The sequence below is a fragment of the Anas acuta genome, chromosome 2, assembly GCF_963932015.1.
Source record: "Anas acuta chromosome 2, bAnaAcu1.1, whole genome shotgun sequence".
In the NCBI taxonomy this organism is placed as follows: Eukaryota; Metazoa; Chordata; class Aves; order Anseriformes; family Anatidae; genus Anas; species Anas acuta.
The window spans coordinates 32,748,818-32,775,398 of NC_088980.1; the positions used below are offsets into that span (position 1 = coordinate 32,748,818).

The window sequence follows — 26,581 nt, forward strand, 5'->3', positions numbered from 1 at the left end:
GCAAGTGTCCCTCAGGTCATGCAGTTTGTCAGACGGAGCCATCAGGTTAGTCCGGTAGTCCACAAAGGGTCTCCCTCATCCAGCTGGTCGTGATCAGAAACGCAGAGCAAGTTGTCAGTCACCTTCCTTTCCTCCTTTCCTCCTTTCTTCTCTCTCTCCTTCTCTCTCTCCTTCTCTTTTTCCCCTTCTGGAATAAATGCGTATCCCATGCTTAAGCCTGGAGCGAGTTTAGAACTTCTAACCTCTAAAAATAAGATTTGCAATGGGAACAATGTATTAGTTTTAAGTTCCTTGCTGCATATGTGACAAATTCATGCCTAATTCAGTGGGATTTGCCCAGTGCTGTTAAAAACAATGGAATAATTTGTTAACTTTCACAGGATAATTTATTTTGCTCTTTTGGCTTCATATTTTGAGTTCAAAACCAAACTAAATGTCAATAGGAAAAAATAAAATATAATATTATTAAATGGCTTATGAAACATGACAGCTTGCATCCAGCATTCCAGATTCTTTTCTGTGCAGTATAATTGAGTTTAAAGGCTAATTGAAACTTTATGGAGAGGAGAGTGCTGTGCCTTAGTGCAGTGGTGTGCCTGCTTATGAGTGTAGCTCCTGGGTGCAATAGTGCAAAGAATACTTGAGAACAGTGTGACATAGGTGAAGATTGTACTTGGGGCTTTGGCTGCAAAAGGTGCTTACTTTCTTTGTTGTGCTTGGTAGTGAAAATACACATGGATGGTAAGTCATGGGTTACGTGTTTATTGTGACAACAGCTACCAGATCAGGCAGTCTGTAACTCAGATAGATCTTGTTGTTTTTTTTGTTGTTTTTTTTTTTTTCTCCTCTTTATTTGAAACCTCTGCTAATTCATGAAAGCTGAAAGTCACACTGAATTCTTTCCTTCATACATAATCACTTTACAGGCGAGAGCCACAGTAGAAGCAAGAAGAGTATTTTGGTTTGTTTTTCTTTGAGCAAGCACATAAATGGTAGGGGTTTGGATGCTGATTATGGTTGTAATTCTTTACTTCTCATTGCTTTTTAATTTTGGTTGTGTTAGCTCCTTCAGCCAGCGCAGCACCACCTGAGTTCCTTGAACTTCTGCAGGCTGCTGCTGGAGAAATGCGGAGCAGCAGCTCCATGTACAGCTACTTGGCAGCGCAGCAGCTTTGTTGAAGCAGCCACTCCTCTTTGCTTCTGCCTTGACAGTGCTGGGCATGGAGAAGAGCATCATGCTGTTCCCGTGCCATCAGCAAGTTTAGTTTATTTATGTGCGGATTTGGCAGAAACCACGTATCTGTTGCATTGAGTCTCCAGTTCTGAAAGAAGCTGGAATGAATATAAAATGTACATGGGACTGTAATTTATTCATTCTTATTGGAGCATTTGCTGCTCTTCTAACTGAAAAAAAAGTGCAGTTTGATGCTACCTGAAGTGTTTGTTCCGCAAACTACAGTTTGGGATGTGAGTTTACTGCCTGGGTGTAAGTAAAGGTACAACTTGACCTCGAGTTTGCAGTTAAGAGGAGTGCAGAAGGAAATCTCACAACACTGTAAAGCCACAAGTCCCAAATTAAAGGTTCTGTAAGCTCAGATAAAAGGTTAGTGTTGCTCTGTTCTACAAAGGGTCCCTTGTTCAGTAAGTCTTACCAAGGGAAGTTTGCAGTTCACTAAGCCAACTAAAACAAATACCTGATGTAAGAATGAGACTAATTCAAAATGAAATTGTGTTGTAGTGATTTACACAGATCCTGAATTTATTATGGAACACTGAAAACTGACAAACTCCTAAGGACGTAAAGCAGTGAAGTGAATAAAAGCTGAATTCTACAGCAAGAGCACATGCGTGCATTTTGTTAATCCATTGTGTAACTTCTGCACTGAGGTGCAGAGAGAGTCAGTTCACTTGGCTCACTCAGAAACTAAACTTATAAAAGTCTTTAGTTTGTATCTGCTGTATAACCACATGGAATACCTGGGGTTAAAATACTGTATCATAACTGACTGGTCTGGGTTAACAGAGGACATTGGTTCAAATCCCAGTATTGTCTTAAAATGCAGTTTTTAAGCATATTGAATTTTTGAAATTTGAATGCTAAGGTGGTGCTTTCAAAATACCTACAGAGTCATTCTTGTATGAAACTCAAGCAAGCAGAGTTTACATGTGATGTACACACAGGGGTTGGATGGCATGAAAGTCTATATCTCCAGTTTCAGAATTAAAGAACTGTCATATGACAATTCTAGTACATTGCCATGGTTGACAAATCTCTTGACATTTTAAAAGTTGGTATTTCCAGTCTTCTTTAGAGTACCACTTGGGAAGACCAGCTAGGGGGTTGGGGAAAGGAGAGGATCTGTGATGATAGCAGGGACAACTGTTCATTGATTTATCCCAACAGCAGGACTTCTGATGCCAAACATAATTCACTAATGTTCTCTCATCTGGTTTGTTGGTGGTTTGCCAGTTTTGTCACATTATATTCTCATGTGTGTTCCCTCTAGTTAGAAAGTTTCATAAATCATTACTGTGTCACTTCTCAAAGGACTATGAAAAGCTATTCAAACCACCCATGCAAAGTGGTCAGGAAATGTCCTTGCATAAACAAAACAAACAAACAAAACTGAAATAAATGGTAAATCTTCATAGCTTTGAGTTTGTCTCTTGATTTCTCTTCTGTGCCAGCCCATTTCTGTTTAGGGCGCAGTGGAAGCTGTGTTGCGTGGGATATTGAGCACGGAGGCTGTTCTGCCTTTCCTAAGTCTTGAAGCAATCCAAGGAGAAGAGAAAGCCCATTTATAATTTCCTGAGCCTGTGTGGGTGATCTGCTCCCTCAGGGTGTTAGATCATCTTTGGGAAAGCCAACCTGAGTGTTTGAGAGGGAATATAGCAGTGGGTTGCACTTCTGAGGAATAGCTGTGGGGAAGTTTGCTTATCTGTGTGTTGCCTGTGGAGCTATTATGCCAAAGGTATGCATACGTTTACTTTGCAGATTGCATACTTCTCATAATCTGTTGCAATTTCATATGTTTCTTGGGGGGAGGGAGGGTTATGCAGTAGTTCTTTATTTTATGTTTTTTGCAAGTTGAATGAAATAGGTGGTTGCAAGTATAACATTTGCAATGTTTCCATACTACAGATGTTTAAGATGGGGTGATTGTGAGAAAAGAGATGGGCAATTCACAAACTAGAGGAGCAATACAAAAAGAAAATAAAATTGTTGGCACACCAGGAAGGTTGGCTGTATGTCATTATGAACATGTTGCTGCAGCTTGAAGACTGCATGCAACAGGAACGCTCTTCAGAACAGTTTGAATAGGCAGTAGCTTCTTCTCTGGTACTTAAGCTTTCAAGGGCTGGAGCTGCAATAACAACTGAGCAAGCAGGAATTATACTCCACTAGTCAAGATGCCTGAATGAATAAATTTGATTTTCCATTAAAAACAGTCTAAGTTTGATTTACTTCCTCAGAGCATCAGTAAGATATTAGAAAGCTTGAATTTATGGAAGCTTAAGAAAATCTTCATCAAATAAACTGTTTGTTTATTCATCAAATAAATCTGTTTGTATGTTCAACATACATAAACAGGACATGAAAACGTTAGTGAGTCTTGTAACCTCCCATATGCTTCACAAAGTGCCAGCAACATTTTTCAATTTCCTAAAAAGAACTCAGTCACAAAATAAGAACATATAGGAACTTTTTACATGAATGACTCCTGAAGACAAAACCGTATCAGTTCCAGGTATTAGTGTAGTACAACAGAGAGCTACCAAACTAAGATAATTTTAAAATGGAAATAATAAAAACAATGAGATGTATGTGTTAATTCAGTCTTGGATTTGGATCAGTTGGTATTGCTAATCTACAGTAGGAGGTGTGAGAAGAGAAATATATCATTTACAAATTGCGTAATGTGAAAATGGCTGCTGATGTTTATCAAGACTTCAAAAAGTCAGATTCATCATTAGTATACTTGAGAGTAAGTTCTTAGTATAAGCTAGAGTTCTCATGCCTTTGAAATAGATGTGAGGTAAGAAACATTAATTTCATTTTACAAATAAAATTTATGCTATATACATGAGTTATTTTGTTTATGACCAATATGCATCTAAAAACTACCCATAGCAAAAACGTGCTTTTTTCAGTATTGGGGCAGGTGTTGCTCAGGCAGTGGCTTAATGGGGTCTGCCAAGAAGGACAAGCAGAATGGCTTTGTCTTGAGATTGAAAAGTTGCTCAGTGATCTTAAAATACATTCATGACGCTAAAATCATATATTTTCAGGAAGTATGGATGTGAACTCTCCTTTTACAGTAGCTAATGGTGCAGACATTTTGGTGTAAAAAATAGCTTCTCAAGTTGAATGTACTGGAAACAAAAATCTGGAAAAGAACATCAAGTCCTTTCTGTTAATATACTTTTTAAAGTCAAATTCTTAAGGCCTCAGTGTTTCTACTTATGTCTTCTTTCCAACAAAATCTGTCTTCAACTGTATGTGTCCATTACTAATTGTTGACTTTTGTCTAACCAATGAAATAGATGTAATACTTCTTCTTTTTAATCTGCTTAAATTGGCATAATTTTTGATGGACGAAATAGATTATGGTCTGTTATTCTTCTCTAGGCACTTGAACTTTATTAACAAATAAAAACTTTTTTTTCTTTGGCAGCTTGCATAAATGGACTTGGGCTATTTAGTTTTGGGGAATGATGTAGGGCTCTAATGAATCAGTTCACTGTCCACTGTAATGGAACTTTTCTTCAAGAAGAAGAGTAAGCCTCTTGCCAGCCATTCAGGATTCCCTCTTGTTCTGGTGGCAGAGAAAGCATAACCCCTTGAGCATAATGTAAGTGCTTCAGGATGATAGGAATTTACAGCGTTAGAAAGCTGCCAAAAAGGCAACTTCTAGCTGAGTCTATGTTTGCCTAAATTCAAAAATGTGCAAAGTTCATAATTGTCTTTTTTCTTCATATGTTTTTATGCTTCCCATGGCATTGTTGTCATATGCCTGCAGTAATTTCTGCCTGCTGTTACCCGTGGTGACAGTAATGAGTCTGAAGTATTTGTAATTATCAAAAGACATAAGAGAGATTTTAACTGTAATTATTGGAGGAGGGAAAATCTGTAGCTTCAGGCAGGTGGGACAGTGCTCCTGGATGCTGGATTTTTATTTTTCTTAGGGCCCCTTCTCTACCCACTGACTTGGGAATTGTTAGTGACACGGTGTTTTTGAGTTCAAATCTTAAAAACTTCAGTATTTTTGGTATTTTGCTGTTGTTGTAGCTGTGTTATGAATAGAGCCTCATGATGTATGGTGGCATCACAAAAGTCGTCCAAATCTGATTAAACCAGTACCTCCCCTTTCCAAAATAAATTCTTTTCCTTATTGGTGTTCAAGTGAGTTGGGCTAAGTGAATTCCACTTGCTGTACTGTAATTAAGTATGATTTATTTCCACTTCACCTCTGCAGGGTGACAGGGGTTAGTACTGTGCCGAGGACAACTTGTTTCTTTGAGATGGGTGCTTCTTGCTGGAAAGCAGGAGGTTAAACATGGCAAGATCCCATTTTCTTGTATAAACAAGACTCCCAGGAAATAAGAAAACATGAGACAACTTACACTTTGGCATGAATGATGACCTAAATACAACTAATGACATAAGCAAGCATGCTCTTCCAATCTAAGCAAAGCTGTTGAATTGCATTTTTCTGTCAAAAATGCTGTGACATGACTTCAGAATATTATATAAATCACTACCTGTTTAAAGTCTTGAAGCTGCATATTTGAAGGCTGTCCCCTACAGAGCATTTAAACTGCACCTGCAAAACATGCACATATGTGAGTACTTACTTGCAGAAACACAAGCAGAAGTTTGCATTCAAATAGCGTATGTGCACCAGTAGTTGGAGTTAGTATATGAGTCTGCATATTTTACAGCCTGCAGTCATGTTTTATGTAGTCTTCACCCCCATGTTACAAAAACCGAACAGGCTTATATGGAGCTTGGGTAGTGCCTGTTCCTAGGTAACTATAATTGCTATTTTTTTTCAATTTTTTGAATGTTTTTGATGAATGCATATGTCTCCTATGTTAGAAACTCCATGTCTCATTATTCTTGTAGAAGATCTTTGTGTTCATCCAGTTTTGATGTGTATATTCAGAAGAGCACTGCAGTTGCACTCAAATTTGAAGGACTCATGCTTCAGCTGTTAACGGTCAAATTGTATCTTAAAAGTCTTGTGCTGTGTTATCACACATTTATTAAAATACAACATCGTATAACTTTCTGCATTCATATAGAATAAAAGTAACAACAACAATATAATAAAAGAAAATCCCAGAAAGTTTTTACTACATTCTGTTGTTCTCATGGCCAATGACTGTGTTGGAATATGCAAAACTCGATTGAAAAGCAAATTACTGAAATAACAAATAGCTAACATTTGGTAGTCCAGAAGGCATTAGCATTTTTGAAATAGAGCTGCTGAATATATCTCCCTCCAGAACTTGTGCACTCCACACTACAAATCCATAAAGAGTAGTGGTTACCCTCTTTGATATCAGTCTTACTTTTAACTTGGTACTCTTGAGGTTTTCTAATTGTGAGTATAATCTCTGTATTATGAGTTCAGTGTTTTCTTTTAACCCTGACATTTCATCCTTTTATACCCATACACACAGCTTTTCATGTTTATATGTAAGCATGCAGTGGTTTGGGGCTTTTGTTTTGTTTCAGGTAAAACTTCTGTAAAGCAAAATTTAGTTTATTGTGTTCAGGATTGAGGGACTGGTTCCTCTAGATATTCAGCTTTGAGAATTACAGTCTGGAACAGAGAATAAACTTGTTCCAATCCACAATGCATACAGATAGTAGTTAGTCAAGGTAGTTGTTTGCATTGCTATGGAGGAAGAACCTGTGGAGCAGGTAGTCCATGCTGATGCCCCTGGTGAAGAAACAGCTCTGAGCTGTTGCCAATCCTCTGCACTGTTCCTAGCTTTGTGAATGCAAGTGCAGAAGCAGGAAGACGTAGTGTTTTTATGGGGTGGAAAGCAAGAATTTGGTGCGTACTAGGTAGAAAATAGAAAGGCAACTTAGGGAGGTGATTTGGGGTCAAAGGATCTGAAGCTATAGAAGATGCTTTGGAAAAAAAAAAAAAAAGTAGCTTGGGTCTAGTTTTATATTCCTATATAGTATACACGGGAATGTACTAACCATTCTGGGTTGCACTTGTGTTACTGCTGGTCGTGCTTGCAAACACAAAAGAAATGAAATCAGCCATGAGGTACGGCAGTAGCCATTCAGGGCTTCACTATAGCAGCGTGACTGTAGCCAAGCTGGCCAACTCCTAGGGAGATCCTAGCAGCTGGAAATGACTAGAGTATAATGATTCCCATGCCTATGTTCTCTCTTAGAAAACACGGGAATTAACACAGCTCCATCCATCCTGAAGTTCCCTTTAAATCAAGAGATTTAATAATAATAATAATAATAAATAAATAAATATTAAAAAAAAAAAGATTTAAACCCTTTGGTTCCATATGCTTTACATTTTTACTGGTGCAAAGCTGTGCAAACAGGGCCATCAAACCTGTGCCATAAAAGCTAATGGCTGTGGGAAATGAGTCCCTTCTAATGATATAATCAGAGTAAATTGTCCTGTGTGTTTTTATTTGCAAGAGACAGAATAGGTTGGCTTCAGAAACCGAATAATCTTTGACTCATTGTTTGCAGGCAATGGATTGCAGCAACAAAATTTAACCATCTCCTGTAAAAGCAGGGAGCTTCATGGAAAGGAGAGGCTACAAGTAGAGTTGGACAAGAAACAAAAATTGCATGTTGTGAAAACTTCCAAGGTCACATTGCTTGTTTTCATTCTATATTGTGACTTGGGAACAAAGTCAGTCTGGAGTAGTCAATAGCTCTGTCTCCCACATTCAAGGTTGTGTTTGAGACTGCAGTTTGAATGTTGTGTTTGTGAGTCCTAACTACTGCACCAGTAGCTAGTTTAGGCAGTACCTTCTCCAAAATGCTATGTGCGACTTTCTGATAGAAAAAAAAAAAAAAAATCCTCAAAATTGATACGTTACCCTGAAAAACTGGAGTTATTTGAATCTGAGGCTTCTGCTCTCAAGTTTTTTTCCTTTAGAATGAAGTGCAATATTCATATAATTGAATTTACCAGAGAGATGAAGCTAAGAAAGATATACATGTGGGTTCAGGGAGGTGTCAGGAGTACCTCCCTGAAGCCTTGCATCATTCCTTAGTTATGGAAGTGTGCACTCTCCTAACACTTCTGGGGATCTCTATTCCATGTGCCATTTGTAATGCACAGCATCCAGCATCAGCATTACAAATCCCAGCATCAGCAATAATGTACTTTTCTGTCCAAACTGTCCTAATCCAGTGTGGCCCAAGTTCTCCTCCTTTTCTTCTTCCCTTTTCCTCTTCCCCCTTTGCTTTGTTCACCAGACATCCAGCATCAGTTCTCTGAAGTGTGACTTAGAGCTCGCACAATGTGAAAAAAAAAAAAAAAAAAGGAAACTCTCGGTTAAGTCACTGCATAGTCAAAGACATGAACTTTGCTGTACTGAGGCAGACTGCTGCATCACTTGACATTTTGATGACTTTTAAAATCATTTGTGTGGTTTTCATTAATGCCCTTCAGGCTCATAGAGCAATGTGATTGTATGGCAATGCAGAGTGATTGAGGAAATCAAGAACTACCAGTAGGATACTGGCAGAGTTAGGAATGGGAGCCCATAGTGGTCATCAGGACTTGGTCATCAGTAGTGCTTTTCACTGCATTTATCTGGACATATATGTATACATCTTATTTATGTCTCATTTATCTATCTTCTTTATAACCACATCATGTATTTATCTTTCAGTATATTCTGCTTTTCTTTTAAGGAATACTGTAACTCCTGATTTAAAAAAAATTTTTTTTGAATGGAAAAGGATACCTGGGGTGGGGTGTTTCTCTATTTGTCTGATTGACTGACTGACAAATGGAAAGGTGTTTTTACTGACTTGTTTACATGTTTACAGAAGTTTTTTCCAGTGCTCAGGATTTAATGTTGCCAATCATCTTTCGCACCTTTCTTTTAAACACCTTCTTTTTCTTATAGAATATACATCTCTTACATGCTCAGTTTTAGAATACTGCTGCTTCTCTTGCTTATAAAATATATTTCCAAATCGGTGTACAGTTTAGCTCCTATTTGAGTAGTGAACCTAATGTGGACAACCACTAATACAGCAGTGAAATTAACAAGTCTGTACTGTAAGAAATGGGAGAGGGAGAAAAGCAGAGAAATTGTCTGGTAATTTTGTTCAAGTAATCTTAGGAATTTGTTCTGCAGCATAATAGATGCACAATTTTCAAATTGAAATCCCCTTTTTTTGGACAAGGGAGAGGACCTGGAAGAGTTTATTCAGAGGTGTACCTTGTAACCCTCTTGGAAAAACAAGTGGTGACAAAGCATGTTTTTGAAGTATGCCATTGTGCACAAGGGGTAAAGAGACTTTGCTTGGAAAAAGGGGGGGAGAAAGCCCTAATTCCAGGATTAGGTTTTAGGATTGGCAGTGAAAGCACAGGCTCTCATTTTTTCCTTGTAATCTGAGCAAGTAAGTGTCAGACACAATAATCATGGAAAAAATTCCCCCTCTGTAACATTTTTACAATGCTTTTCATTGTATCTGCACATTCAGCCAAAGTGAATGGAGAAGCTGCGCGTTTGCTGGGACAGATTCTGGCTGTCCCCTCTGCAGGGATCACGTTGTACAGCCTCTGAAGGAAAGCAGAAAGGTGATGGCAGCTGCAGAATACTGCAGGAGAGCTGCAGCTTTCTTCAGAAGCAATGCTACATGCACTTTGTCAAAGGCTACATTATCAACGGAGAGGGACAGCCTGGTTAAATGCTGCTGCAGGACAAGATTGGATGCAGAATTTAAGGGGGGGGGAAACAAAGAAGCAAACAAAAAAAAAACACCACTGAGGCTACATAATGTTGTATCTTGCCTTAAGTAGTGCACAGCAGTCTGAGGACCATGATCAGGGAGTATAAGCTTCTATGTTTTGGCTTTTTGCTTTAAGATAACAAAGGGTGCACCCTCCAAAAACAGCACAAACGTGTACCAACAGCAAAGTCAATGTAAGTCCAAATTCCTGGCTGTACTTGAACAACGTGCTGTCTGTTAAAAAAAATAAATGGCTGTTTAACATGCACTCTCCAACCCTAGCGTGCATTATTATTATTCCATCTCTCAGATAAATACTCTGATCATGATAAAGTTATTTTCACAATAGGAAGGCAGGATATGATTATAACATACAGGATCTTCATCTAGCCTGGATCCCTCTTGTTGCTGAAGGTTTAGGCTTGCCACACCTGTGCTCAGTAGTTGGAGCCCAGTTGTATTTTGTGGGGGAGGCTGGAAAAGTGTAGTTTAACCTGCAGCACTCATTTTTTATTACATGCATATGCCTGCACAGTTCCCAGCACAAAATTTGGCCCTTGTTGAAAATACCTTTTGGCATACATCAGTTATAACGAAGCCAGTAGAAACTTGCCCTTAGCTTTGGCTGAGCAGTAACGCATTCTTGTCTGGACTCAGTTTTTGGTGAAGTGGCAGGAAAAATCTCAGTTCTTTGTTGAGCCAACTCATAAAAAAATGTTTCTTGTTTTAACGTATGATTTTTAAAAGAAACTGAAAAGTTCATACTAAATCAGTTAAGGTTTTAGAGTACATTTATAACTAAATAATAAATATTTGGTGAATGAAAGCATGTCCGTAAATGTTACTGCTATAAGGGACTGTGTACTTAGGAACTACAGTAGTTATGTAGCCAAAATGTGTCTTGGGCATTAATAAACCTTCTTCAAGTTTCTCTCTATTCCAAAAAAAATCAAATTTTTGAACCAATGGTACCAAGCTTGTCAATTGCCAATGCGTGACTTCATGTTGTGAAAATGGAGCTCATGAGACTGGAGAGTTATCAGCAGAGGGGTTTGCATCCAGCAATACTGTGTGTCTCATTTATTAAAGCATTTAGTCTGCCATGATCACACTGAAAACCCAAACTGGATTTTAAGATCACTTCTTATGCTGTAGCAGTTTAGAGAGACACAAAGGACACCTGTTTTAGCAGCATGTATTAACAAACTAAATCAGACCTTAGTAGATTTGATACCTAAGCTAACCACACCAAAAAAAAATCTGGGACAATTATTTTTCAACCGTTTTTCTGATGCATCTGGAAATACCATACTGTTGTTCTAGTCTTAGACACTTTTTATTATTTTTAGCATGTGTACCTTATAGTAGGACATGAATGACTTTTACATGTTCAATAGCATTTAATTTTTGGAAATGTGAAAATCTGGGAGAGTACAATGCCTGTGTTATGTGGATGAGACTATATATTTTAAGCAAGGAGAGGCTCAGAAACTATTGTAGGAAATGAATTAGGCCAAACTCATTATTTGGTTTATTTTGGTTTACCCGTGTTGATGACCAGAAATTAATTTATCTTATTCTGTATCTTTTTAACTAGATCCAGAAGCCCCTCATTTTGTCCTGCCAACTATTTATTCTTATCAGAATAGTTCTGTCTTCTAAGATGGATCATTGCTTGATTAGTAACCTTAAAGTTCGTGTCATCTCCTCACTGTTTTGACTCATGGTGGTCTTTAGCCACCACTGTACTGCAAATCAGCATTTCCAGTCTTTCCTTGTCGCTTCTACTGAATGCATCATGTTACTTTCTCTTGTGCTGTCTTTCATCTCTGCTGTCTGTGGTATACAGCTGAAGGTGGAAGAGATGTCTCTAAGCCAAGAACAGTTACATTCCTTTTAGTTGTACTCCATCAACAGCTTTTCTTCCTGCATATTTGTGCTTTCCCAGTTCTGGCCAGAAGTAGATCTGCATTAAGCTCTGCAGCCATGTGCCTGCTTGTACCTACCTGGAGTCCTCACTGCCTCCTCTCCTGTGGTTTCTGGTAGTTCTTTCTGTAGCCCCCAGCTCTGCTCTTTCTGACTCCAGAACATCAAGTGCAGTTGTCTTCTTATACATGCAGAGAAGTTTTCTTGTGTTGGTGCCGAATGAGCTTGCTCTCATTTCCTATCCAAGCCAAATGTGTTGCATTGGTTTTTATAACAAACATACAAAAACCTTTGGGATTTTGTCTTGCTCTTTTCTCTCTCCTCAGCAACTTCTCCTTTATCTGTTCCTGCCCACCTCTTCCTTCAAGCACTTTTTCCTCTCTTCTACCACCTTTTCAGGCTGCTTTCCAGCTTGTTGTTTTGTTCACATCTGTAACAACTTTCCTCCCTTTCATATATGTTTCTTTTCTTGCATTGACTACATTGCGAAAATTGTAAACAGCAGATTATGTGAAATGTAGGTCTGACCTTTGAAATCAATGCTAACCCGTTATCAGTATAATGCTGCAATTGTGCTGTATTAAGCTTTTCAGTCTTGCTAATACTGATAATGGTATATATGTTGCTGATGCTAATAACTTGCAAGCTGTGATTAGTTCCTTGGATCACTTGTTATTCAGAGGGATCTACTAGCACTTGCTGTTCATGTGACAGGGGATCTCATCTTTGAATACATAGCTGAAATCAATCAAACAAAGATGGAAAGATATTTTAGTAAATATGTTCCTAATGATGCTTTTCACTGTGAGAAGTCACTCTCATTACTCTAAAAAGAGAGGTGTTTTGCCTGTTAGTAGGCACAGCTTTCTGCAGTTGTTAGTGCAGAATTATTTCTTCAATCTGTGACATACTTAATATTGGATAAATTTGTACTGGCTTCTGAAAAAATAAAAATAAAAATATGCCTCTTCTGGGAAACTATTCACTCCAGAAAATGCAGAGGGTATATTTATAGAAGGTGAGAAAATATTTTGGGTTCCATGCAGAGTGAATAATGAATAACTCAGTCAAGTGTAAATGACTTAAGAGGAAAATGTCTATGAAGAGATAAGCTACCTGGTAAATGTTTTCTGTTAGACAGTAAATCAGCAAGGTACATGCCAAAGATATACTTTCACTTCAAAATTATTCTAAATTGGAGTTTTAAAAATGCGGCCTTGAGAATGGATTTTATTCTATCCATACATACAGTTCTAGACTGTAGATACCAAAAATGCTCCAAGTATTCCCTCACTGGGCTGCCTTTGTTCTGTTTTACTTCTGTTTGGATATGTTGTCATCACTGCTAATCTGGTGAAGTAATTTTTGAAATCTTGGTTTAAAATTAGGTATTTTACAATTCCCACATACCTTCATAAATCATGAATGTTTGGTTTTGTATTTCATTGCAGCGGAAAACAGATGTGCCACTTCAAATGCAGTAACATGTACAAAGTGTCTTGCTTTGGGTCCAGAGTGTGGATGGTGTGCTCAAGAGGTATGGCATTTTTCTTATTTATTTTTTACTTTAAATTTTAGCTGCTTCTGATCTTTATAAAGATAAAAGACTTCTAAACTGTTAAAATTACAGTGAGAAATAGCAGGAAAATCTTTAAATGACCTCTGGAGACAGCACCTGAGAAATCATGTGAAATATATTTAGTTTCCAAAGGAGAAAATGCAATCTTTTATTTGGAAAATTGCAGTAATTTTAAATAAAGTGAGAACTTTCTAATGCGTTCCATCTGCTTTGTAGATGGGTTTGGCAGATTTATAGTAACTTTGAGAGTTCAACAGTTTTTGGCTTCAAAAGTAAAATTAGTTATCAGTAATTTGTATTAAGTCCTTATTATATATCAGAGCAAGTCTATATATATGCCTATTGCATTTAGCAATAGCTAGCAATAGTGGAGTTAACTTTGATTTTACCGTATTTTATGTCCCCCGTCACAAATGGAAAAAATGATACTTTTCTGTTTTGACACTTGAAACTATCAGTTCTGAGACTTGTCACAGAAGACAGATCTCAGATACAGAGAATTGTTCTGAAATTATTATTTCCTTGACAACTGTAAAAATATGTTTTTGTTTGTTTGTTTGTTTGTTTCTGGATATGTTTAAGAGAAAATCAGATGATTATGTTATTTCAAGTAAGGATGGACCATTTTAATTACTTCAGGGGAGCAAGGTTTTTAAGAATATTGCTGGCACTTGCAAGTTTATATGGTCTTGAAGGTCACATAAATATTCACTCTGGTAGCTTTCCGGTTAGCATAGAAGGTAGATAAATTCCTAGGGCAGATATACGGAAGAGATAAGAGAGCATAAGGCACTGGCATTAGTTTATCAGAGATACTGTGTCTTGGAATGATTAACTTAGGGTGATGCAAGTATAGGTAATGTGAGGATGAATGGAGGCAAGGAGAACTTGTTGTCCAAGAGCTGTTTCAGGGCATATATACATGGCACCATGGATTACAGTGTGGAGTGGTCCATTACTGTGACCTGATATCCTCCCTTAGCAGAGGACACAATTTTACCCTGCAACATCTGTGTTTGTCACAGAACAGTGCTTCTTAGCATTCCAGTGATATGGAGCTGTAGGAGGGTTCCTTCTAACCAGATGCCCAGATTTGACGGGGTTTGACTTCTGATGTGCTTCTCTTACCTTGCTTCTCATGTCAATCCTGAGAGCCATTCATCAAAGGCAGGGGTTTGTCAAACGCTCTTGTACCATGCTTTGATAGATCACTCACCTACACACTGTCTGTGTTTGTGGAGTGGTAAAACTCATATTATTTCAGATAGAAATTTCCCAGAATAAAGTTACAGGAGCAATTTTCAGCTTAGTGTGGCTGCTTCACCTAACTATGTTTTTAATAATAAAAGCAGCCATGAAAAACACTTCAAATGCTTTGATTTTATACCCCCACATGGTGAACTTCAGAACATATCTGTCAATCACCAGTGATAAGAGTGAGAGTAGATAAGTTCTTTGTATATTTAAAAATCTACCTCTCTGAAGTTATATAAATCAAAAAGACTGTATAAATAGCAGTAACCTAAAAAAATAAAATAATTCTCTGTTGTCTAAATAAGATTGTGAAAAAACAGTAGCGGATGTAAACTACAAAAATGAGTAGGAACTTAGAAAACAAGATACATTACTTAAAAGTCTCATTCTTCAGGGGCTTTCTCTGGTCTTTTCAGGATCTGAATGACAACTTATTCTCTAATACACAGTTGGCTCTATGCACTTTTTGATTGTTTATTTTCCCCATCTGCCTCTGAAATATCAGAGATTGTCCATTGTTTGGTCTCCAGCTGTGGCTGAGATGGATTAATGCTTTGAAAGAGTACAAAGAATCTTGTCAAGCCTTTTTTGTCACTTGCATGATCAGGATCATACTAATCATCAGATTTGTTGTCAGGAATTTCGCACTGTATCATGTTGCCACAGTCTTGGCAACTTTGCCCTTTTACTGCAAGAAAGGACACACTGCTTCTGACACCATTCTACTACAAACCATTTTTCTGTTGTTACCGAGGCTTTTTTCATGTTGGTGGCATCTTAAACTCTCCAGTCCGGTAGAATTCAGCTTTCTCTTTCTGAGGAATGGAATGATGTAGTCCAGCTGGTCTTTGGCTTTTGTGCAGGCTATGGGTTAAAGCTTAAACATCTGTGACAGATAAATGCAGGTTAGGCAAACCTAAATCCGACTTTTGCTTATACTTTTTAATACTACCCTAAGATAACTGTTGCTTTCCTCTGAAAACCGACATGTTTAGAAATTATGTGAATGACATTTTCTTGGTAGAACTAATTCATAGCATAGCACAGAATATTTTTAGTGACATAGTGACAGTACATAGTTTCCTTTTTCTCCAAAGTCATCTTGTTCTCGTTGTGCAAGATCCTCTTTCTCACACACAGAAATTTTGTTCTTTGTAGAAAAATAGTCAATGTAGCAATTAGGTTAACATCTAAGTTAAATATTTTGCCATTGCACTTATGTAAAACATATGGCCTTCATAAACTAGTTCTACAATTTATGCAATTATAGTAGCATATTTTATTGTTTCAAATACTATTATTTTGTTTTTCTCTTTCCTTTGAAGATACTACTGTTATTTTTTTCAGTTCAGATTGCTATGTTGTTTTGGTCTTTTATAAAACAGGATTTCATGGCCGATGGAACACAGAAGGGACGCTGTGACACTGTTTCCAACTTAATGAAAAGAGGCTGCCAATCAGATCTTGTAGAAAATCCCACAGTTCGTGTAACAATACCCAGTGATCAAGAAACAAATACACAAGTGACACCAGGAAAAGTTTCAGTCCAACTGCGTCCAGGTTGGGTTATCTATAACACATGGATAATACAATACAATAATATTTAATACAGATATTTTGTTAAGAAGCAGCTGGAATCACTATTTTGAAGAATGATGCTGTAACATTGCATTGTAGGACTGTGATGGTGTTGCTCCCATATTAAAGTATGGTCTTAAGCAAGAAGTGTTTCTGTCAAACATATCTGAAGGTCAGAATAATGCAAGTATCAAGTGGAAAAGGGATTTTAGATAGTCTTTTCTGTTTTCTCTTGTGATTTCTTGATTATTTTTCCTTTCAAAATAATTTTCCCTTACATGTGTATAAAACGTATTCCTTACAGGAGGTATATCGGGCTAAAATTTCTAATTCCTATATTCATCATTTGATAAGCTTCTTAATAATTTGGTTACTTTTAAGTGCAAAGATTAGACAACTGTGAAGGCACCACAGCCAATATGAAAGAAAGGGATGGATTCATAAAGAAGACTTAGGTATTCAGTTCTTAACATGACACACCTGGCCATAACAGTATCTACATCTCTTTATTGATCTGAGGGATTTTTAATATACCTCAATTTGCCCTCTACTGAAGTGATCAATTGCTGGTAAAAAAACAGTAAGAAATGTGCGAAGTACTATAATATCTCACTGATCTTCACTGTATCTCCCTTTGTATAAAAGTAATTGTCTGTCAATTATGAGGAAGAAGAAAGGAACTGCAGGAGTGTAAAGTGCAAAGGAAATCTGGTTTACCAGCTTTATAATAAAACTGAAAAAGCAGCATCACCCTTCTTCTCCTTTCCCTACTCTTCTTTCAAAGAAGTGACTGCTTTATACTGATAAATGGTCTCAGGAACTGAGATAGCTATAGAAAAGTCTGTAATTGCATTTAGTTACGAAGGCTTTGACACTTACTGGATTCATAGAAAACACTTCACTTTCTAAACATTGGCTTAATGAACCATTTTGCCAGTACTGAAATTAAGTTTGGGGTTCCGTATGCTTTGCTGAAGCTTTTGCTTGAAGGAGGAAGACTGAAATTCCTGGAACTACAGAGAGAGAGTAACTTTTATTATATAGACATTCTGCCTGTATTTTAATCCACAAGGAAATACACAGATATACAGCCATAGTGGGGCAAGCATAAATTTGACCAGGCAGACCAAAGATGTTTTTGTTTTGATTCCATTTTTTTTCATCACTGTTTACATGAATTGAAACTGTCATGATTTACTTGGGAGAAAATATAGGCTACACTCTCTGTATGCAAAACAAATACTGTAAGGTTATTTGCAAAAAAAAAAAAAAAATGGCAATGAGGAAACATAGCAAGCTGAAATTCTATTTTCTTAATGTGAGACCTCATACAGACAAATCCTGAAAAATTCAGGTGGATTATGTTCAAAGAACATTGGAAGCAAAAATATTTTTAGTTAGCCCATTTGAAAACTACTTTGCATATTCAACGTTTTTGAGTCAGATCTGTGATAGAATTTGACACAGTTCACTTACACGTACTTTTATTACACTATCTAGCAATGTCATATGCACTAGTTAATGACATAAACAGGTTGAATTTCTTTTTTTTTTTTTAAAGTAAATCTATTTCAGAATGTGTTAAGATAGCTTTATTGAACAGCTGCATAATTTTTGGTAGTGTATCATTTCTTCCTGTCCTTTGCTGTATCTTCATTGAGTCACTCATCATGCAAAGGCCCTACTCTTTTATTTCTTCTTGAAGATAGCTGACACTTCGGTTGTCATTAAATAATGAATTCATTAAATAATAATAAATAAATTCATTCATCAAATAATGAATTTGAATTCATTGCATTGAATGACTCTCCACTGAAATTTCCACTGAAATATCTCCACTGCCTGTAGTGAAAGTCCCATCACTCTCTACTGGCATTGCACAATCACAGAATAGTCACACAGTCACAGAAAATAGATGAGAAACAATGTAGGTACGATCTTTTAGGGGCTTCCAAGGCCCCACTTTTATTACATCTGTGATGCAGTTCTGCAGGAAAGGCAGACATTTGTTATCTTGTGATAAACAGAGGTCAGTTTTTACTTTTTTTTTTTAACATTAAAACCTTTTTGTTTATTTTTATTTGGATTCTACTGAGTATTCTCTTCAAATCTTTGGAACTGAATTGGTTTGATCCCTAATTTACGTGAGTTTTTCAGGTTGTGCTCACTTTATGAAACGTGTAGTTTTAGATACACATGACAGACTGCAGGATATGCTAATATGGTTCCAAGTATCAGCCTTGAAGTGACTGGCCACAATTTGTATGCAAATCTGTGTCCTTTTTGAGTCGTAACTGCTTTTTGGTACCATGCCAAAGGGATTGCATAACCCAGAGTTTAAAAGAAAATGGGGAGAAGTCAGATTTTCACAAAAATACTCCTGTGAGAAAAGAAATGCAAGATGTTCTACAAAGAACTCCTTTATAGCTTATTTTTGAGCTATGCTTCAAGGTTTCATTTACTCTTGGGAGGTTTTCTTGTTTGTTTGTTCATTTTTCTGTTTGCTGACATAAAGAACTTTGTGCTGAGGTTGCTGCAAAATTGATACATTTTTAAGAGTGTACATTCAAAAATAAGCAAAGTAAGTAAACTTATTATTTTCCTTTGAATCAGGAAGTGAAGCAAACTTTATATTAAAAGTTCGTCCTCTGGAGAAGTATCCTGTGGACCTTTACTATTTAGTTGATGTCTCAGCTTCTATGCACAACAATATAGAGAAACTCAATTCCGTTGGATTTGCTTTATCTAAAAAGATGGCAAATATTTCTCTTGATTTTCGACTTGGATTTGGATCCTATGTGGATAAAACTGTGTCACCCTATATTAGCATTCATCCAGGTAGAATCCATAACCAATGCAGGTATGTAATCTTTCTGTATTTACTGTAGAACGAATACATGATTTAATTATGCAAATATGCATTATGAATATGTATTTTAAAAGCTCTTTAGAATCTGTCTCTATTTCATTATGCCTTGGTTCCTAAGAAAATGCTGAGAATCATTATACAATGATTACTTCTGAAATATGTGGTAAGTGATTTTTTTAAAAGTTTGTTGTATCAAAACAAAAAAAAAAAAAAAGTGCATTTCTTTTTGTTTGTAAAAAGGAGCCAAACAACATCTTTTTAGTCTATTTGAATATGTTTTGTGTTTATAGCCAACTGTTGTTTTCTCAGTGAGTTTGGATGTATGTTGCCTAGATTCATTAAAGAGGTTTGTACTTTCTAACCTAGGACTTATCTTCTGCTGTATGGTCCTGCATTCATTAGCTCTCTTTTGAAAATGTCTACTTTAGTCAATGTGATGCAGTTTCTTTCTTTTAGCTCATTAAAGGATCAAAACCAATCCTGTTATCCAATTCCACAGTAGTAATGTGAACTAATTCCCGTTATAAATGAGAAAGGTGCTCTGGCTTGAATTTCTTTTCTCAAGCATTCAACCTTTTATACCTGCCATTCAACACTTATCTAAGTGAGGTCTCACTTGTATTGTATTATATACATTTACATAAAATACTAAAAAAAATCTGTTGTTCATTTTAAATTAGAGCAAGATCCAACTGAACTTAATCTCACGTGGAGTTATTTTTCTTTACTAATTTCTTTTACCATTCATATATACATTTTCACGAGTAACAAGATTTTATGTGGATTGATAAGGAATATTTACATCTCTTTCAAATGGAAAATGTGGACAACTGTGGTAGACTTTTTTCTAAATCTTGTTTTGTTTTGTTTTGTTTTGCACAGTGATTATAATTTAGATTGTATGCCGCCTCATGGTTATATTCACGTTCTGTCCCTGACTGACAATATAGCAGAATTCAGAAATGCAGTGAATAAACAAAAAATTTCTGGGAATATTGATACACCTGAAGGGGGCTTTGATGCGATGCTCCAAGCAGCTGTGTGCCAGGTAAGGAGCGTTATCAACAAAAGACCAAATGGCAGTTCAAACAAGTATATATATATAAATACATATATATATATATGTATATATATATATATATATATGTAGGTGCAACTGTGCTCAGTGTTCCTGAATTCAGACTGTCAGTTCTAGGCCTGAAAACTTCTTCCTCCTTCTCCGTTATTTCCCTTTTTCCCTTTTTTCCAGCTGAAATTGATAAAGGATAGCATAAGGAGATGTTTATCAGTATTAGCTAATGATGTTCTTTAAGTATGGCTTTAAACAGTCTAGACAGCACAGGATGGACAGTGAAAGCAACTGCTTCTTGTTTGGACAGACACAAATTACTTTTGGTCAATCACAAAATCAGTTTTAAAAATCATTGAAGACTTCCTTTAGTTCCCAGTTAAAGACATACCATTTGACATTTCTTCTCAGGAATGTATCTGAAAACTGAAGAATCAGTTACACATCTTGTATAGAAACAAAGAACAAATGCACTTCAGTATTACCTCAGCTTTTGATGAGTTAATACTTGACAAAATGCAAATCAACTAAAAATTAATTAAAATTTTCTATATTAACAGAATTGCATCACCACCTCTTACATGCAGAAAGGGATCAAAAAGATCTGCATTAGTGGTTCCCAAGATTTAAGACTATTAATAACAGTAATTTGTTTGCACTTAAAGGTTCTTTTGCTTGTTATCTTCCTTGTATGCCTAGTAGTACAACAGAAATTTTGAAAGTTGGCTGATTTGGGGGGTTACTCTAAAACTCTTTCTGGTCCTCTTACAGAAAGTAATTCAGCTCCTGCCCAAATCACAGGCTTTTGGTGTGGTTCTTGTCTCTGCAGATGATGTCAGAGTAATTCTTTTATTTTTTTAATTTTCACATTCTCTTTTGGAACAGTAGAAGGAGTCAAGGCCAAAAAGAAATGCAAACTGTGCTAAAAATGAATAGTTTGGCTTCAATGTTATTTTCAGATTTTTATGAGATGTAACACAGGTAAATAAATCCACTCTTCATGGAAACTGTTATTACAGCTGTTAAAAAATATTCTGAAACTTTGGAAAAAATCTTTAAAATTCAGTGTTTCTCACTGGATACATTCCACATTTAGGACGTGTGAGTTTTAGAATAATCTATGCTTCCAAAAACAATAAACGAAAACATTCGTGAGAATGGAGAGGCTTTCGTGCTAATTGAGTAGTGAACGAAAATGGATGAGAACAATGTACAATTCATAACTACCATAATTTATATTAATGTGTGCTCCTTTTGCCCACAAAGGAACTTTATAACTTGCTCCAACTTGCTGTAACCCATACATCCCTGTTGCAAGCAGTATCAGGTTAGTACATGGAGCAACTTTGAAATTTTGGTTGCTGTGATGTATGAATGTAGGAGTCTTGAACTGACAAAGTGAAGTGATGGAGTCTTAGGAGCAAGGAGGTTCTATGCTGTTGGAGGAAAATTTGGGATTTTTTTAAGATATAAGTTGTTTATAAAAACAATTTAATACCTTTGTTTAGGGGAATGCTGTCTAGGATTGTCTGAGTGAGGCTGGTGCCTGCATGTAAGCAGTAAGCTTAATAATAAGTGTAATCTGCACTTATTATCCCTACTGTTATTAGGTACTTATTCCCTGTTCAGAGCTGGCAGTGAAAAAGTGTGAGAAGAGGCCTAAATCCCTCTCTGCAAAGCAAAGAAAGGAAAGAGAGAATAAATCTTGAACCCTGGCTGAATGCACGGACTGTTGCAGATAGGTTTCACATGAGATGGATGATACCTGGCAGTGTTAAGGGAAGTGGCAGAGACAAGAGAGTTGTAGGAAGAAGGAGCAAAGAAGAAGGAAAAGGGAGGAAAAAATGGAATTAGTGAAAAAGGAAACAAAATAATAGAGAGGGAGAATGAAGAAGAATATAAAGTGATTTGTGTCTGCCTCTCCAAAAATTGATTTAAAGCAGACATTATTATTTGCAGAAAAATAAATGTTCTGGAAAAATAAAAACTGGCACCCAACCCAGATACAAGCTTGCCCTGCAAACCTTCACATCACTGAATTCCTAAAGCACATTCAATTCACCTTTGCAGATACTGCTTTGCTGATAATCCTCTGAGATATTGGTATTTGTAGTATTTTTGTGCATAATGACGATTTTATCAATTTGCAGGTGCATGAAGACACACAAGCTGTGTGTTTAATGATTGGATGATAATATGCAAAAGTCCTTTCTGGAAAGCAGTGTAGGAAAAGGAAATTAGAGAATGACTAGAATATCAAGCAAATAAATAGAAAGTAAAAATAGAAGAGGGCTTCTATTGGTTCCAAGTACCAATACCAATTAATGCATATTTGTTGGTTGTAATGCTTTTGGGATCCCAGAGAATTATACGGATGTTATGCATATGCATTTGTATGTAATAACAATGTGGCAGCTGTTACTGAAGCCCACTGTATAATGCATAGCTTGTTTATGTTTTGAGGAATTTTCTTTCAAAAAAGAAAGTAAGTGATAAGTGGAGCTTTGACTCCCAGAAGTAGTTTTCAGACATAGGATGTGAAAAATCTTTCCACACAAAAGCAGATTGAATGCATTAAATATCCTGGTTTAAACTCACTGCTGCTGAGTAGTGTAATACCAGGAAGTAGACTTCTATGTTCATCTTTCATTTTGCTATTTAACATTTTAGAAAGTAGGTATCACTTTCTTATGTTCAATTTTGTTTTCTTTTCAGAGCCACATTGGATGGCGCAAAGAAGCCAAGCGACTACTTCTTGTGATGACAGATCAAACTTCCCATCTGGCCCTTGATAGTAAATTAGCAGGGATTGTAATTCCTCATGATGGAAACTGTCATTTGAAAGATAATGTGTACGTCAAAGCTACGAGTATGGTAAGGTATATGTCATACATTCTACCTTCAGGGAAGTGGTGTAAACGAGGTTTTTAGATCAGTGCAAAGCATTGCTTTTAATTTAATTATTAAATTTTTTCCCAGGTAGACAAGATGTAAAATAAAGAATACGTCACATGGAAATATTGACATCCTTTGTATCTAGGATTAAGTATTGTTCAGTCTGAGTTAACAGTACAGAGCAGAGAAGAATATATTACTGTTGTTTTAATGTGTTGTTTTTTTAATTTTTATTTTTATTTTATTACTATCTCATTAGAATGGCACACATTTTCTGTAAAGTATAAATAGGAAGTTTCTGCAATATTTAGCAGGAGAAGCAGTAGGTATAAATTGCATGTTTGTACTAATAAGACAAGGGTGGTGGTCATGCCTTATGGTCAGAAGATTCATAGTTGCATTGACTGAGAAAGCTTTGTAAAAGTGAAACTGAAGATGTACAGCACCAATGAGCTAATCCAACCTTGATGGACTAGAAAACATTTTGGTGCCACAAAGCTTTGTTGTGTTAATGTAACATTCTCTGAGTCTCACAGTATAAAACCAATATTACACAGGTAAAAAAATACCTGTGTAAAAAGTTGCTTCAAATTCACTGTAACAAACAATAAGACTTCAGCAGATATTTTTAGCTTTCAAAAAGATTTCTTCAAGTATAAGATAGCTATAGAGATACAAGATTTTTTTCTCTATGATTTTTACTATTTAATTGCATGGTTTTCTTTTATGAATGTAATTCATTCATTTAAGAAATGTGAATTATTTGAGTCATTGCTTAATTGTTATGTAAGTATCAGAAAATGGAAATATGAACTGTGGTACAGAGCACATCAGGGTTTTCTTCTCAGTGCTCTATGCACTTAGCTGAAGCATCCAGCCTGTGTTCCCAGCCAGGAGATCAGTGAGGGCTCGGTGTAGGCCAGGCTAGCCCTGAATTTAGTCCCAGTGCAGGGTGTTTACTGCGAGGCAGCAGGAGGTAGCGGCCAGCTGTATGGTGTGCGATCGTGAAATGTGGGAGGTTTCCAGGAATAGGTGGGTGTTTGGGACCTTGCTGAACGGAGGAGGCAACTAAGCATGTGCTGGCAGGAAGGCCATCTGGATTTCCGATTATCTGATGTTCTTGCATTAATGCACTCCCTCAATGCACTCCCTCTGTCACCTTTTGGATATTCCCTCACTGATGTCAGGATTATTTATTTTCCTTTTGCTAGTCTGTTCGGTTTCATTATTTTTACAGCGTCCTTGGGATAAAAACAACCCCTTCCGTTATTCTGCTCAAAGCAAAGAATCCAGAAATTTTCCTTCCGGAAAGGAGAGCATATTTATTTGTTATGACGTCCCTATCTCTATTTTTCATCGACTTTATTACACAATTGCTATAGATAAAAATCTTTCTGTGGGATTCAGGATTTCTTTGTTAATATAGATATTTTCAGTTTCAAAAAAAAAAAATCTATCCAATTTGGCAAATTAACTTCTTTGTAGCCTGTAAAACCTCACCAATATAAAATAGAGACAAAATTAATTAATTTCTTTCAGTGACAGATTGATGGCTGACTGAAGAATGGGTTTTAAATGATTTTCTGAATTCTGGGCTGAAGAATCATGATTTTATTGTCCTATATAGAGTACGAAATCTCTGTGATTTTTGATGCTATTCATGCTTTTTGTGAAATTAGGTTGTCTTTCTTTTGCCAGCCATATGAAAAGACCTTGAAAGACCTGGCACATTTTGACCCATGGCTTCTGGCTTCTGGCCCATATATTTTTTCAACCACTGGCTAATTCTTGCAGACCCACGTATAAAGTTTAGTGATAGAAAAGGTCTAGAATGGAAATCTTTCTCAGTGTCAGATATTTTCTAGAATAGATTTGAGATGATAACACACAATAGTGTCTATAAGGGCAGGTAGTTTCTTGCCTTTTTTTTTCTTCTCACTGCTATAATAGTATTAGCCTATAATAGTATATATTATTTTAGTCATATTGTCCTTAGCCAGAGATCCATAAAGAAACAGGAAGAAACTTCAAATGAACAAGTAAAACCCGAAAAAGGATATCTCTGTAAGTAATATTTAAATGAGGTGTCTTGAAAGGTTGTCAAAAAAAAATTAAAGAAGAAACATAGTAGAACATTTGTAGAGCTTAGGGATATGGTTTAGTGGGGACTGTTAGTGTTAGGTTAGAGGTTGGATTCGATGATCTTGAGGTCTCTTCCAACCTAGAAATTCTGTGATTCTGTGATTCTGTGATTCTGTGATAGTTTTACTTTTTTTTTTTTTCCTTCTCAGTGCAATTATGATATGAAATGTTAATTTTAAGAGTCATCTGTAATAACATGGTGCTCCTGCTTTCATTCTTAGTGCCTGGTAGTCTAGAGAAGACTGAATTCTGGCATACTTTATTTTATTCTTGTTGAAATTAAGATGACTTTGCTTTATGTATTTTCAAAAAAAAAATATCTTTCCAGTTATTAATTTTTCTGCCTATTTCTTTCTAACTTTTTTTAAGTAGTTACGCAGAGGTCAGAAAGAGTGTAAGAAAGAAATCTAGACCATTTTAATTAGATACGTGCTTGGTTCACTCTCTTTCTCAAATACTTAATGTCTGTATTAGTTATCTTCTAGACTTAATATAGTAGGTTAAAATAATAAAACGAATGATGGAATTGGAACAAGAAAGAAGATCTAAAATGAGAATACATTCTCCTAAGCAGTAGCAGGAGTAGATAAGATAAAAATGTACACCAAGGTTTTTTTTACAGCAAGCAATATGAGGCTCCTTAAGTGACCAATAGTCCCTTATGTCATCTCCTTACATGCTTAAAATGAAGAAGATAGTATGGTTCTTCTGATGCTTAAAAAAAAACACAATCTAATAAGAAGGAAATTTTTCTTTCTAATCTGAAGTGAGAATTTAATGTACTGTTAACCAAACTGGACACTGTAATGAGTTAGAGCTAAGAAACAGACAGAAGTCCAGTATTACTTGTAAGCATGCTGTGTGGTTTGGGGATCCAGTCCCTACAACTTTCACATGTCTATGCGTATCATCTCTTGACTTCAGTAAACTCCATCTGAATAAGCTTTTGTTTCATCAGGGGTTGGAAACCCATTTCTGATGCCACCAATCTCAAACTTTTGCCATTAGTTGCAGAGATGTTGAAGGTGCACTTTGCTGGCATTTGGACATGTCTAGTGTCATATGTTAACCAGCAGACTGACTCATTTGAGCACCCTCTCATGATCCCTCACCACTGCCCCACGGTGCAGGAGGTGTTTGTAGAACATCTCCTTTGCTAGGACATGTCCTGGGACCACTTGGTGCATCTGTGATCTGCCAGCCTGGTGCATGTGGCATGTTGGTTTGTGCAGGACAATGGAGGCCCTGTCCCTGTGGTCTGTGGTCACAGAGAAGGGAAGAGGCCTTAATGCTGTGTTGTGA

The 26,581-nt window shown here is 36.5% G+C and overlaps 1 protein-coding gene across 2 annotated transcripts in view; it reads left to right on the forward strand.

Moving 5' to 3' along the window:
* ITGB8 (integrin subunit beta 8) overlaps positions 1–26,581 on the forward strand; it is a 47,246-nt gene that overhangs the window by 793 nt on the left and 19,872 nt on the right. For both annotated transcript variants that reach the window (XM_068674150.1, XM_068674151.1), the window contains exons 2-6: positions 13,345–13,430; positions 16,112–16,286; positions 18,918–19,164; positions 20,056–20,221; positions 22,958–23,116. In XM_068674150.1, the coding sequence (XP_068530251.1) occupies positions 13,345–13,430; positions 16,112–16,286; positions 18,918–19,164; positions 20,056–20,221; positions 22,958–23,116 (833 nt within the window). The remainder of the gene's footprint in view (positions 1–13,344; positions 13,431–16,111; positions 16,287–18,917; positions 19,165–20,055; positions 20,222–22,957; positions 23,117–26,581) is intronic.